The following is a 14,742-nucleotide window of genomic DNA, read 5'->3' as shown; positions in this document are numbered from 1 at the left end:
TCAAGCATTACAGAGCTCCGACCAATGACATCATCCAATCAGCTCGCTTGTCTCTCCCTAGGCTCACCCGTAAAAACCTTCCCACTAAAATGGCCGGCATATTTTTTAACGCCCATCATTTTACACTCGACTGTGAAACCGTTCGCCTTTTCTGTGAGGGAACATTCGGTTCAAACGACACTGAGACTTTTCTTTCAAACCGAGGTCTCGCTCCGTCACACCGGCGAGGTCGGAAAGAATTCGGGATTACACTCAGTCGAGCGCAACAAGTCAAGTTAAATGTCACCACCGCCACCACCACCTGTAACCAGAGTCACCGTTTCTCCATGTTTTCCACAATATCCCTGAGCTCCTCACACACCGCAGACACACAAGAAACCACCTCTCTCGGAGCGCACACTTCCAGAATATTCCGGTCCCTAAAAGCCTCGGGCTGTGCAGAGCACATTTTCTGGTTAGGTTGTGCGTACAAAGAATTGCTATGGATTCTTTGGTAAGTGGAGGACGCACGTCACTTCTAGATGTTTCCTCAGAGTTCCACCGTTCCCAGTGCACCGATGTCAGCCTCCCATAACTCCCCCATCCCCCCCGCTCCTTCTTGTTGTCGTCCCTGTTGCATAGCAACCATTGAGTTATCCCTTCCCCTCTGTCACACACACACACGTGTACATGCTTCAGACTGCATGGCCGCCACATGGGAGCAGCAAGGACGGAGTCTGTGATGACGGACATGACGCACAAATATACATCGACACACATACATAGACACAAACAGGCACTTACATACACACATACAGACACACACATATGCATACAATACTCACTCTTTCTCTCAAACACAAGCATAAACAAACTCCAACCATCTCTCACACACACAAAATTACACAGTCGCACACTGTCTCTTTCGCTGCATATATTGTCGACTTGATTCGTCTGACAGTCCTGTTCGTCTCTTTCACAAGAGATGAACAGCCAGACAAGACGGACATGCAGCCGGACAGACAGAGGGACATTGTGTGGGCCCAGTGCTTGCGGATGGGACCAGAACCACAGAACTATCCTGTGTTGTTTATTTTAGGAGTAGTGAATCCAGCGCTACCGGCCTGCTGCTCTCTGTGTGGCTCATCTGGTTCTGGTTTCCTGTTGCTGCTGTTTCACTTCCTCCCCATCTCCCCGTACACCACCCACCCCCACCACCACCACCACCGCCCGTTTAATCGCCCCAACCCCTAATGATCATGGCAGCCATCCGCTCATCCCCAAAAATGTTGTTGTTGTCGTTGTGTTGTTTGCTTTACTTGCTTGTTGTTTGTTGTGACTTAATGGGGAAGAGGGGAGGAGACAGTGATTCAAAACAGTGATTTGTTGGTCAAAAACATAAACTATTCCAGTCACAACGTGGATTTTGCTGCAGAAAGCAACTCCCCGTTTGTTATCTTTCCCCTTGGGGTTGAGTGAGGGTCAATGTTCAAACCCCAGTGCTTTCACCCCATGTAGTGAATTTGAATCACTTAAAGTTGCTCGTCTGATGTCTGAATTTCATTTTTGGTACTAGAAGTCAATAAACCTATATTGAAATTTTAACATCAAATGAAAAGGATATGTACATGAAACGTACATGAGACATTTACGAGACAAATGTGAGACATACATGACACATACATAACACATACATAAACATTAAATCCCCAAAGCCTTTTTCCCCCCTTTTTAACAAGAAACTCACTTTTGAACAGCGAGCCATTCAGGCCTGTGTTATTCTACATGTGCTCGACACATTTCACCGTTTCACCAAATGTTCAGTGTCACGTTGTTACCGGTCACGTGCATGATGTCACCCCCTGAACCCCACCACTCCTAAACCTCCACTGGCCAGAGCATGAGGCATGGCCGTACCCTCCCCCTCCCCATGTGGCCTGTGCCTGGGGTCCCCTGCATTTACTGTGCCCTGCTTTTAAAATGTCTTGTATTGGTCTCGACAGCTCAATGCCTTTAAGTGGGGCCCTATTTTCTAAATCACAACACTAAATGAACTTCTCATTTTGACATACAAATCGTATCATCCAATGCGCTGATATAAGGATTGAATAATCATTGCATATTTGATATATGACTCATATGATATAAGATATAGTGCCATGGGCCATTGATCCCTCTGAAATGCGGTCGCCATACAGGGCTGCACAATGCAGTGGTCGGCGTAACCGGCTTTACAACAGGCATCAGCTGTCAGGACGAATGTGTATGTGTACGTGTATGTGTATGTGTATGTGGTGGTTAACAGGCTGTTGTCGGTTCCCTTCCCCCCTCACTAGGTCGCTCGCCCCCTGGTCTCGCCAAGACCCCGCTGTCCGCACTGGGGCTCAAACCACACAACCCGGCTGAGATCCTGCTCAACCAAACCGGCTCAGGTCAGTTCCCGTCCGATCCGGGTTCGATTCTCACTGGGAGGGATTGGGGGGCATCCTCAGAATGGATGCACTCGTGGTATTATGTATTTGTATGTGTGAATATGAATGAGGTATTGAAGATGAGGATGCTAGAACATCTCTCTCTGCTGTTTAACACACATCGATTGGGCCTGAATATTTAAGTTTGTTTTTCAATATTTTTTCTCTTCTCTTTGATCGAGGAAGAATGTGATCTTACATCATGTCTTGAAAGGTTTGTTAGTGTTTTAGTGCAGATTAGGCTTAGCAAAAGCAATTATGAGCACAATCTCCTTATGCGTATTAACACCGATTATAATATTATAATAAGCCTATTGGAAACAAGTCAAAGAGAGATCTTTAGAAGGGTTGGATCTGAAGCAACTTTGAAGCGGTCGCGATACGTTGAACATGTAAGATTCAGCCTTTTTTATGACTAGAGCAGGATCTATGTAGCCTAGTTATCTTTCTAACTGTATACATATTTATTTTTGTAAATTTTTTCCATCACCGCTCAGAGGATGAGAGCGATCAGGGTGAGGAAGGTAAGAGAACGGGAAAGAACAGCGGGTCATCACAGGCTTTAGTCATGTCATCTCCACGTTTCCTTTGCGTTAACTTCCTATTTGCTGGTCACCTGCATTCCTCCCTCAGAACACCTTCTAACAATGTCATTGATGCACTATTATTATTAACAATGTCCCGCAATATCCATTCCACAGCAGTCACTCTCTCCTTTTTTATACTATTCAGGAGATTATATAAACAAACAATAATCTCAAACTAAGTACATGTATGAGGCTTAATTATATTTTATATCAAATACGACATCTTAACAGATAACACGGGTAGTATTCCATCATGAAAGGGTTACTAGTAACAGACATTTTTAAGGTCTATTTGGGACAAAGGCATTGCCATCATTTACTTGTAATGTGAACTCAGCAGTTAGGACAGGTGAAGGAGAACAGATGCAGTTTGTTTACCACTGCCCTTTGACATGTTGCTCAACTGAACACATATGTGTGTTTTTGAAGAAACTATAGGAAAACGCTACTTCAGTTGAAGCCATTGGTGACCTGGTAAATATAAGAAATGTATCAGTCATCTAAGATGTTGCTAAACTTGGCATTTACTTATGTCCCGACTCCCAAGTGACTGTGACCATTAGCTTAACATTAACCGTTTGAGCAGGACTACTTTCCATCCATGACGCAATACTGCCAACTAGTGGTTGTCGACGGGAAGTTCAACAACATTGAGAACCCTTAACTGGGCTTGCGTTAATTGAGGTAGTGAATTAAAGTAATAATAGAGTTCGCGTTGTTAACGGCTGTATTATTGAAACCCTCTTCTCGTTTTTGTTCTTTTTACGTAGAATGGTATATTTTTATGATCAATCAATCAAAATTTGAATATAAGAAGTTCTCTACATTAGGCTACATTTTTCTTAAAAAAAAAAAATCGTCAATCACTGCGCCAATTGATCATTCGCAATGGAATGTTGCTTCATCAAACAAAAATCATCCCAAAACCCTTACCACTGTTGTCACAGTTAAAGAGGTCCCTCGATCACCCTTGAATGACCTTCATACTAAAATCTCCTCCTTTCTCTCCTCTCCGTCCTTCACAGCCCCGAGAAGTTACGTGGAGTCTGTGGCCCGTTCAGCGTCCTCCTCCGGAGACCCCCCAGGTCCCAGCTCCCCCCAGGGTCTCTGCCCACTGGGAGAGGCTGTGCTGGGCAGCCAGAGGACCCCCAGCCCGCTGTCCACCCAGGCCCTCAACACCCCTCTGTCCAGCAGTAGCCCCATCCAGATCTCCAGGTCAGTGATGGTCATTGACTCCTTCCATCATGGGACTTTATGTTCTACTTGGTCAAAGAGGATATTAAGAAATAACTACAGAACTACTTTCATGGTCACATGTGAAATAGATAATGAAGAAATTTAAAGATTTTCTTAAATGCAAAATTCTTATCTAAAAATGTAAAGACTTTTATCCCTGTACACTTTTATGAGGTTGGCTCTCTTTTAGTTATTGTCAATTGAAAATTGAAAGGAATCCAATTTTTCAGATAAATATCTGATAAAAGAAGGTCATCCCTATCCGTGTTTCTGATACTGACCAAAGGTCTGAATGTCATAATTAAATACTAATTGTCCTTTTTCCTCGTAGTGATCATCCGTTGATGGACAGCTCCAGCAGCCTTCCCTTCCAGCCCACTACTGACTCGGGCTACCACTCCCAGCCAATGGAGAGCCTCCGTCCCACCCCTAGTTCCTCCTACCAGGCTATGCCCACCCCCCAATACCAAGCCACGCCCACTTCCCAATACCAAGGTACGCCCACTTCCCAATACCAAGCCACGCCCACTTCCCAATACCAAGGCACGCCCACTTCCCAATACCAAGCCACGCCCACTTCCCAATACCAAGGCATGCCCACTTCCCAATACCAAGTCCCGCCCACTTCCCCTTACCAGGCTATGCCGAGCTCTTACCAGCCAACGCCCACACCCTGCTACCAGGTCACCACCACCCCCTCCTACCAACCCATGCCCCCCTCCTCCTGCTACCAGGGCACTCCCACCCCCGCCTCCTACCTGGACTCCAGCACCCCGCCCTCCTCCTCTTACCTGGTTGGCCCCGCCCCCGCCCTCTCCTACCTCGGCCACCCCAGCAGCCACCTGGTCGGGGGAGGCTATGTCCTGTCGGACCCCGGTCCCCCCTCCCAGGACCCGATGCAGGCCCTCCTCCACGGGGGCCACGCCCCGGCCCCTCATCCCACGCTGTATTCCCCGGGCTCTGCCCACCAGCAGCACGGCCCCTCCTCCTCCGCCCTGGCCGCCGCCGCCCAGGGCAGCCCCCACCTGGGTCGGCAACCGTTGCCGTGCAGTGGCTTCGAGGCCCCAGGGCTCCAAGGGCCCCTGGGTCCGGGGGGGGGCAGTCCCGTCCTTGCCCGGCGCCCGTCCCAGGGCGGCCAGAGCAGCCCGGCGCTGATCCGCCAGAGCTCTCTGGGGCCCGGCTCCCAGAGGAGCCCCGTTCTGAGCCGCCAGCCAGGCGCCGCCGCCGCCCACCAGGGCAGTCCCGTCCTGCCCCGCCACGCCTCGGCCTCGCAGGCCTCCCAGCGGAGCCCCAGCCTGGACCGCCACCCGCTGCACAGCGGCTACACCACGCCCGACGAGCGGCACGGCAACCTGTCCCGGCAGAGCAGCTCCTCGGGCTACCAGGGCCCCCCCACGCCCTCCTTCCCCGTGTCCCCCGCCGGCTACCTGGACGGGGGCGCCCTGGGGGGCTTCCGGCAGGGCAGCCCCGCGCCGGGCTTCCAGCCCCAGCTGCCCGAGAAGAGGCGCATGTCCAGCGGGGAGCGGCCGGCCAACGGAGCGCTGTCGTACGGCACGCTCAACGGCAAGATGTCCTCCTCGTCTTCCTCGCCGCTGTCCGGCGGAGGGGGGACGCCCGGATACTTCCACACCCTGCCCGACTTCTCCAAGTTCAACATGCCTGGTGAGAGCACGAGCACGACGCAGCCGTCAGGAGCAGGAGCAAACAGGGGGGGGGGGGGGGGGGGGGGGGGAGGAGGTACGGCGTAGAGTATATGGGAGGGGGTTTGAATCACCATCGAGGGTTGTGAGTTTGATCACACAACCTGAGGACTTTCAACCCTGCAGTCAGTTTCTAACCGTTTTCTAACCGACAATCATTTTTAAAAAGGCGGGAGCGAGTACGCTTTTATCCTGGAAAACGGCCGCAATATCTAATCCTTTGCGGCATTAGTGCCCCGTCGATTAGAAAAAATTACTTCCAGCTTGAAAAACAAGTTGTATATTAAAATGCCAAATTATACTTGGAATGATAATCAAATTACTAAATTGAAGTAAAATATTACATGTCCAGTAAGTTATGTTTATAGTCAGAAGTAATCACACAGTGGGTATAACTGTCGGACGCTGTGCTTGGTTGAATACACTTGAAAAGTCTCGGCAGCCATGGAGACGTATTGAACATTCTTGTGATTGGTCTTCTTCTAGACGGGAGTCCTGAGTCTCGGCTGAACGTCAAGTTCGTACAGGACACGTCCAAGTTTTGGTACAAGCCGGAGATATCCAGAGAACAAGGTGAGCTTAATGGCAATCTCTTTCACTTAGTACAGATCCTGTTTACTTCTCAATGGAGAACAGGAAATAAACATGTGTGAAATGAAAAGCAAAGTAATTTCTAAAAGCTGGCTGGCGTAGGACTGTTTCATAGAGAGAGAAAACGTGCGTGTCCAAGTTAGACACAGACCATTTATTTTGTCCTCTGGGTGAGCCCTAAAGCCAGCCCTCAAATTTCTTACTGGATCGGTAATCAGTATTTTGATGAAGGTTGTGTGGGCAAGGCCTCATTCTGGATTAAAATGTGGACACGTTACGCAAACACTACAAAAACCGCCAGTGTGCAGGCGTGCACACACATAATAATTTACTCAGACACACAGAGACTAACATGCACCACACACACACAAACACACACACAAATCCCTTCGTTCTTCATTATATGCATTCTTTATGAACAGATAGACATCACTGTGGATACGAAACCTCCCTCCTCTTCCTTTGTTCCTCTCGTGACTCCTATCGGATGAGCTCATCTTAAGCATCAGCACATGCTCAACTGCAATGACATCACGTAAAACACACACACATACACACACACACACACACACACACACACACACACACACACACACACACACACACACACACACACACACACACACACACACACACACACACACCGTACACACACCCACACTACAATACAATACTCTGGGAAATCCACAGCAGATGCAGAGCATTAAGGCACAGCTGTGGTTCCCCCTCTGTGTCTTCCGTCCTTCTCTCTCTCTCTCTCTTCCTTCCGCTAGACCATCTGTGACACTTCAAGGGAAGGCAGGAGGAAAGGATGGTTCCCTTCTTCCCTCTTTCCCTTGAAGTGTCACACACGGTCTGGCTGACACACACTGAGAGAGGACGCCAGCCATGAATCCAGAGACTCTCCTCCTCCTCCGTCCCAGAAGCGATCACATGGGCTTAGCCTCACGTCATGTGGGGTTTGATGTCATTAGGACAACCGAGCAATTGGAGAGGAGGGAACAATTAAAACTATCGTAACACGGGTGATTCCTACGGTATAGAGAGAGCGAGGAGAGAGGGTAAGATGGGTCTGAATTGTGAGTCCTCGGAGGAAAATTACACGGTTTATTCGAGGTTGATCCTGTAACGTCATGGTTGGTGTGTCTGAGATGAATAACGAATAATGAGATAAATATATATATGTAGGTCTATATATTTTATAAATATTCAAAAACCTTAAGTCAAAACTCCCTGTTAACTCGACTAATGCACACTAAAGCGTGACCCTAACCCCCTGTCCCCCCCAGCCATCTGTCTGCTGAAGGAGAGGGAGCCGGGCGCCTTTGTGATCCGGGACAGCCACTCCTTCCGGGGGGCCTACGGTCTGGCCATGAAAGTGGCCTCCCCCCCGCCCACCGTGCAGCCCACCAAGAAAGGTAGGCTGAGGTCCCAAATGTCCACAGCCTCAACTGTAGGCGTCCTTGAGCAGGAAGTCTGACCATTGCCAACTCTTTCAGGTCCCTGCGTTCATTAACTGTCCTCTTGAAATGACTTATTTGTTCATTTAATGATTGTGTGTGTGTGTGTGTGTGTGTGTGTGTGTGTGTGTGTGTGTGTGTGTGTGTGTGTGTGTGTGTGTGTGTGTGTGTGTGTGTGTGTGTGTGTGTGTGTGTGTGTGTGTGTGTGTGTGTGTGTGTGTGTGTGTGTGTGTGTGTGTGTGTGCAGCAGGTGACATCACCAATGAGCTGGTGAGACACTTCCTGATAGAGAGCAGCCCCAAAGGAGTGAAGCTGAAGGGATGTCCCAATGAACCCTTCTTTGGTAGGAGCTGGCATTCAACACACACCCACACAAACAGACACACACACATGTACTTCCTCATTGTTCTGGTCCCTACTTCTTACCTTGTGTTGTGGTTGTGTGCTGCAGGCTGTCTGTCTGCGCTGGTCTACCAACATGCCATCACACCCCTGGCCCTGCCATGCAAGCTGCTGATCCCCACCACAGGTCAGTTAGTGTCGTGTCTGTCTGTCTGTCTGTCTGTCTGTCTGTCTGTCTGTCTGTCTGTCTGTCTGTCTGTCTGTCTGTCTGTCTGTCTGTCTGTCTGTCTGTCTGTCTGTCTGTCTGTCTGTCTGTCTGTCTGTCTGTCTGTCTGTCTGTCTGTCTGTCTGTCTGTCTGTCTGTGTATCCATCTATATCTGTATTGAAGTGATTGTGAGTAGCATTATCTTCAGCAACAATCTCCCCCTACTCCCTCCACTACAGATCTCAATGAGGAGGCGCCGGTGGTTCCCGTGGCGACAAACCCACTAGCCGAGCGACTAAAACAAGGAGCAGGTAAAACTAATAAGTATACTGGGTGAAACCAATGCCATTGGTTGTTTATGTAACTGTGTATTCAATAATGTAATAATAACACAAACTATTAGCAACATCAGTATGTTTTTGAAGCATCCGTATTCATTTCAAATCAATTATTATCATCCCTTCCAAGTTCCTTCAGTGCAGAGGGTCCCTGATGATTCCCATGGTAAACCCCACACATTGTTCTCTCAGTCCCCTGCTGGAATGTTCCCCCTTGCATCTTTCAACGTTAGGACTGTCATGTGCCTTGGAAAATGTGTGTGTCTGTGTGTGTATGCGTGATTATGTATGTACGTAAGCTATCTTGCGTGTGTGTCTCTTGAGTGAGTGTGGTATCGTACCATAACGAGCCATCTGGGTCAATGTGTCTTTTAACATAACATAACATGATGAATGGCAGTAATGTCTTCTGGTAAACATGTTGCTGCTAGAATTTTGTTCATTCCCGTATGGATTGTTCAGCCTTGAGTCAGGAAGCATGTTCCGGACGTGAATAAAATGTTTTTTGCATGAATAGGCCGCTTGCAACCTTATTGAACATCTCTGTGAATGACTATACCGTTAATAACATTAACACTGTTTATTTACATAAAGACCTGAAAACAAAAGGCCGCCCTGACAATGCATAACTGGCACAAACCATTTCAACTTGATATAATCTAACTGAATTTGCGGTTTGTTATTTTCCCAGCATGCAATGTGCTCTACATCAACTCAGTAGACATGGAGTCTCTGACAGGCCCTCAGGCCGTTGCCAAGGCGATATCCGAGACACTGGCTGCTGGGACGCCCCCTACCGCAACAGTGGTGCACTTCAAGGTGTCGGCGCAAGGCATCACTCTGACCGACAACCAGAGGAAGTAAGTTAGAAACAAACCCGCTGAAGTTAAAACTCCTCCCACTGAAGGTGAAATCAGCCCTCAAAACCATGCTTCCAAATCCATTGGCAGTGAATTAAGTTAGCCAACAGAACTTTTACGATCGAATTACTGGATAAAACCACTATTAGTCGTTCCAATTTTCTTCTGCATATGTCCATAACAAATTATATTTTCAATAAGTCATTACCAAAGCCATGATTGAACTCACATTTTGTATTGTATTGTATTGTAATTTCAAGAAATTAATAGCAACATTTCTTCCCGAGGCTATTCTTCCGACGTCACTACCCGACCAACAGCGTGACATTCTGTGACATCGACCCACAGGACAGAAAGTGAGTGCTTCAGCCTTCTCTCATTCAATATTAACTTTTTTTACAACACATTAAAACCAGTTCTTCTGTTCGTCTCCACATTATGAATGACATGTGTTCCGTGTCTCGCTAGGTGGAACAAATCGGAAGGAGGCACAGCAAAGTAAGTGGATTCAAATAAATAACGAATGGTTCTTGTACGTCCAAGCAAGTGGTCGTGAGATTAAAAACAACCGGTGACGCAAGACACAGTGACGAAATCTGGGTACACAGTTACACACACACACGCATCAAAACTGAACACACACACGCACGCACGCAAGCAGACAAATAATCCCCTCACACAAGATCTTTCTGGGCATATCACCTAACAGCCCCCTGGCCACCTCGGACAAGTCATAAAATAGGAGCTGTTTGTGGACTTTATTGGGGTAGGGGTTTTGGCGATAGTTAAACCACAGTTGACAAGAAGTCAAAAGTTGTTTCTTTCAAAGGTTTCTTACTTTCCCAGATTGGGTTTTATGTTTTTTCATTCTCTTATTGGGGTTGAAGGTTGTCATCAAACATTATGCCTGTACGGTGAAGCCCTTTTGGCTTGTACTGCCTCTGTGACAACGTCCTGACGCATTTGCTATGACCTTACTTACCGAGCAGACGGTTTTATCCAAAGCATATTTTTGAGTGTGAAACGTTTGAGGTAGACTCCTCTCAGATCTCCTTATGGAGTAGGCAGGCTACAGTTAGGCTGCAGATCTGGGAATTGAACCCAGGACCTTTGGGCTGTTGGGATTTCAACAGCAACCTGACCCCCTGAACCCTGACCTCTGTGTCCTCTCTCTCGCCCTCTCCTCTCCTCCAGGCTCTTCGGCTTTGTGGCCAGGAAGCAGGGCAGCACGACGGACAACGTCAGCCACCTCTTCGCCGAGATGGACCCGGAGCAGCCCGCCAACGCCATCGTCAACTTCGTGCTGAAGATGATCGCCGCGCAGAAGCGATGAGGGCGGCGAGAAAAAAAAACCCTGGCGCCTTTTTCTTTCACCCTTTGGTTGTTTCGGTTCTCATCGTTCTTCAAAAAGTTTCAAAGAACACTTCTGTTTGAATTTGGACTTTCTGGACCTTTCAACGTTTGTTTGTGTCTGCTTTCTTTCCTTTTTTCCCTTTTTTTTCCCTTTCTTTCTTTTGTGTTACGTAAAGGCTGATGTGTGAGTCTGTGCACGTGGACATGATTGTGTGTTGAGCACAGTGTGTGCTTGACTGTTGAGCAGGCAATAAGAGGTGTGTTTTGTTTCTTCGTTCTATTGAGAACCTCAACAGGTTGTGTCTGTGTGTGTGTTTGCGCGTGTGTGAGTGTCTGTGCGCGTTGGTCTGTGTGCTTTTCTTCTTGAGTGGACCTCAGAATGGAACAGAGGAAGTGCAGAATGGGGGCGTGGCTGAAAGTAAGGGGTTGGGGGGGGACTGTTCTGTCCTCCTGTTGCCGGGGGCGATACACGATCAGGAAGAGGAAATGACATCACGTGAGCAGATGTTTTGTGGCGATTGTTTTAGGGAGATACATTTTTTTGTTTTGTTAGGTTTTTGGGTAAAGAATATGACAAGTTGCGTGATGTAAGGGTGGTTTCCTAATCTATCAGGCTTTCGACTGGTCAACCAAAGATTAAAAAGAAAAAGAAACCAGGTTGAATATAGTGTTCCACTGTTCGAGGGTTGGAAAACATCCTTTTGTATAAAAAAAGACAAAATATGGCTGCTTAATCAAATTTACTGAACTGTTTATTTTTGTCTGTGTAGCGATACAGTAGGTCAACCTAGTTTGAAAAGAAGAAGAAAAAAAAAATATGCACCTTTGCCTCCTGCAAACATGTTTAAGGACGCTTTTGCATAAGGCAAGGTCATGTACATATTCTCGACAGCTTTCCCAGTAGTTCTGTATTAGATGCCTTATGGTGCCTGACCTTTTTTTTTTAACAATGAGCTTTGTAAAGAAAATAAGACAATAAAAAAACGAACAGATCTCTTATATATGCAACTAAACGGAATGAGGATTTCCCGAAGTTATTTCTATATAGCCACGTAGCGTCGCTAGGTAAGCGTATGTTCTGTCCCACAATGCAAATAATCCGCTCAACCGTAGTCCTTATTTTGCAGTTTGTTTTCGTTTTCCGTACTTGTATTCGTGTAAATTATCGCGAGAATGTCATCCAATCATCGTGTCCAAGCAACTCTCGATCGCTTTGATTGGCGAAAACTACGAAAATCTCCTTAAGGGCGCCGATCTTTGCGCTCGCCACTCCATCCCCCGTCTGCACGGCACCGCATAGCCACACTGTCCGTTTATCCACCGTTAGAAGGGCTAAAAGGGTCTTTTGAGATGCGAATCTTCACATAAAAGGCTTGCACTAGTATCGCACTCTACATTTTCATTTTCCGAGAAAAAAAATCAAATAGAATATACACAAATAGGAAGAAGCTATTATCACTGTGCATCTGACTTTAAAACAGTTAACTCTCACCTCCTACCCGGAAGTAAGCTAAACATATAAATATACGTATTAAAAGCTATATTAAACTTTCAAATGTTGACTAAAAGTATTTATTTTTTTTGCAATGTTGCTCTATGTTAACCTGTATACATGTATTATATAGTATGCATCAAGATTACTGAAAGCAAGGAAAAAAATATCTTTATTTTGGCTAAAAAACACAACTTTAAACTGCCTTGAAATATATATGATGTAAAGTGTGTGCATTTTAAAGAGTGTCACTGTTTGTTTTGAATATGTTTTTTCACAGCGTTATGATATTATGCTTAATTTGTTTTCACCGTCAAGAAAGCTTCTTTGACAGGAGATGAGTGCTTTGTATGAAAGTTTGTTTTGAAAATCGGTCCCTGACGCCAATACAAATTTGAATCCAACTTCAACCGAGTTTTACAAAATACGCAATCTAAAGTAAGCACTTAAATGTTGACATTTCTATTCATATTCGCAGAACACAGCATCAAAATATCATTTGAGATTGCATGGTGTTTATAGCATGTGTAGAAGATGAAACAATGCTTTCCTTCTGCACATCTCCCCGTCCTAAGTATTGTGTGCAGAAGAAAAGGGGCATTTATCTTACTTTGCCACTTCTGCCCTCGTGTGGTAAAAAAGGGCCATCACAAAAGATCCTGTCTTATTCGGATACAGTGTTTTAACTGTGATTCAGTCCATTTTATTTCGAACTTGCAAATCACTTTGCTTGTTGATTTTTATTTTTTTGTGTTTTATTTTAGTCCCAGGAAGGTTAAGACATCATGGACGTTACTGTGTTTGACCGCTTTATAGATTCAAGTTTGAAGCAAGGCGTAGCTACTGAGATATGGCCAAAAATCTAGGACGATCCTAACCAGAAAAATAAAGAATATCAAAATAAATATTAAAACGAAAACACAAAATGAACAAACAAAGCACTTATGGGCGCATTTTTTTTTTAACATGACTACAATGTGTCCTAAGATAGAGGCTGCATGCTCAAGCTTGGCGGCACTAATCTCTACTTCATTGTGTTCTTCAAAATAAAAGCTATCATGTCTAGCAGGATGTTGGTTTGAAGTGTTACTTGTCTAGTCTACATTTCTGTGTCAGGACAAGGACCAGATACATGTAAGATGAGTCTACGTATCTTCAGAAAAACAAAAAGACTCTCTCTGCCACAATTGAATGTTTGCGTTTGTCTTTTATTTTCTTTATTTTGTTTTAACTTTTTGCCAAGAAGGAAACTCCAGTAGTGTCTGGACTAAGAATGTGTGTAAATGAGCTACGATGCCTGTACAGAGCAGTGTATTTTTTTGGTTTGCTATATTGTATGGCTTTTACTATTTCTGAAAAAAAGAAATAAAAAACACATTAAAAAGCAATACAAATCACAACAAACACCGGTGTGAAGTGAACTTTTTTCTCATTCTAAATTTGCCAACACCGTCTCCAGAGCGGTTGAATTGAGCCACTTGAATTAATTTGAAATGTTCAAATATCCAATTCAACGTAAAATACCAAACTATTTATTTGCTACTTGGTTGGTTCACAGGGGTCTGGAAGCTTAAAAGACTATGTTTTTACCTTAACATGATGTTTAACTTTTCATCTAAAAGCAAACATATCAACTCTTTGCTTGCAATCATTGAGACGTCTTCACTACATATTTGCGTAGATATCCAACACATGTCTACGAATTGGACTAAGACCAAGCCTAACTTTGTACAAGTACTATTGCTATTTAACATTAAACATTCAACCCATGGCTCCATGAGAATGTTTAATGCGTCCTAATGAAGCTGCATAGTATGAGGTTAACCAGCACTATGTACCTTCTCCATTAGCAGCGAGATGCTTGAGTTGTACCAACAGTTATAGCTATATGCAGGTTTAAGACATGACCATAATACATTACCATTGGGTTAGAGGAAATACAGCAAGTTGAAGTTGTGCAGCTGAAGTCTTTATTTGTATCTACAGTAGGCCTACAGTGTTCAGAGTTAATGTAAGCTTTATGTTTGTCTATCTATTTGGCGCATATGGCCGATGCAACATACGTCCTGCTGTACATTCAATTATGCAGAAAAGGTGAACAATTAGTACATTTAGCTATGGAAACAA

General features: G+C 45.5%; 1 protein-coding gene across 10 annotated transcripts in view; it reads left to right on the top strand.

Moving 5' to 3' along the window:
• Positions 1-14,019, top strand: part of tns1b (tensin 1b) — a 50,721-nt gene extending 36,702 nt beyond the window's left edge. For 4 of the 10 annotated variants that reach the window (XM_060040725.1, XM_060040728.1, XM_060040723.1 and 1 more), the window contains 14 exons: positions 2,316-2,411; positions 2,948-2,974; positions 4,063-4,252; positions 4,605-5,935; positions 6,460-6,546; positions 7,854-7,982; positions 8,272-8,367; positions 8,476-8,553; positions 8,812-8,883; positions 9,041-9,076; positions 9,602-9,770; positions 10,058-10,126; positions 10,239-10,268; positions 10,965-14,019. In XM_060040725.1, the coding sequence (XP_059896708.1) occupies positions 2,316-2,411; positions 2,948-2,974; positions 4,063-4,252; positions 4,605-5,935; positions 6,460-6,546; positions 7,854-7,982; positions 8,272-8,367; positions 8,476-8,553; positions 8,812-8,883; positions 9,041-9,076; positions 9,602-9,770; positions 10,058-10,126; positions 10,239-10,268; positions 10,965-11,103 (2,549 nt within the window). In that variant the 3' untranslated portion in view covers positions 11,104-14,019. The remainder of the gene's footprint in view (positions 1-2,315; positions 2,412-2,947; positions 2,975-4,062; positions 4,253-4,604; positions 5,936-6,459; positions 6,547-7,853; positions 7,983-8,271; positions 8,368-8,475; positions 8,554-8,811; positions 8,884-9,040; positions 9,077-9,601; positions 9,771-10,057; positions 10,127-10,238; positions 10,269-10,964) is intronic. The other 6 variants (XM_060040731.1, XM_060040726.1, XM_060040732.1 and 3 more) reach the window with 5 other exon arrangements.
• The last annotated feature ends 723 nt before the right edge of the window (positions 14,020-14,742 follow it).

This window comes from Gadus macrocephalus, chromosome 20 (genome assembly GCF_031168955.1).
Source record: "Gadus macrocephalus chromosome 20, ASM3116895v1".
Taxonomy (NCBI): Eukaryota; Metazoa; Chordata; class Actinopteri; order Gadiformes; family Gadidae; genus Gadus; species Gadus macrocephalus.
Note: the sequence above shows the minus strand (reverse complement) of the source record. Positions and strands in the feature narration are given on the sequence as shown.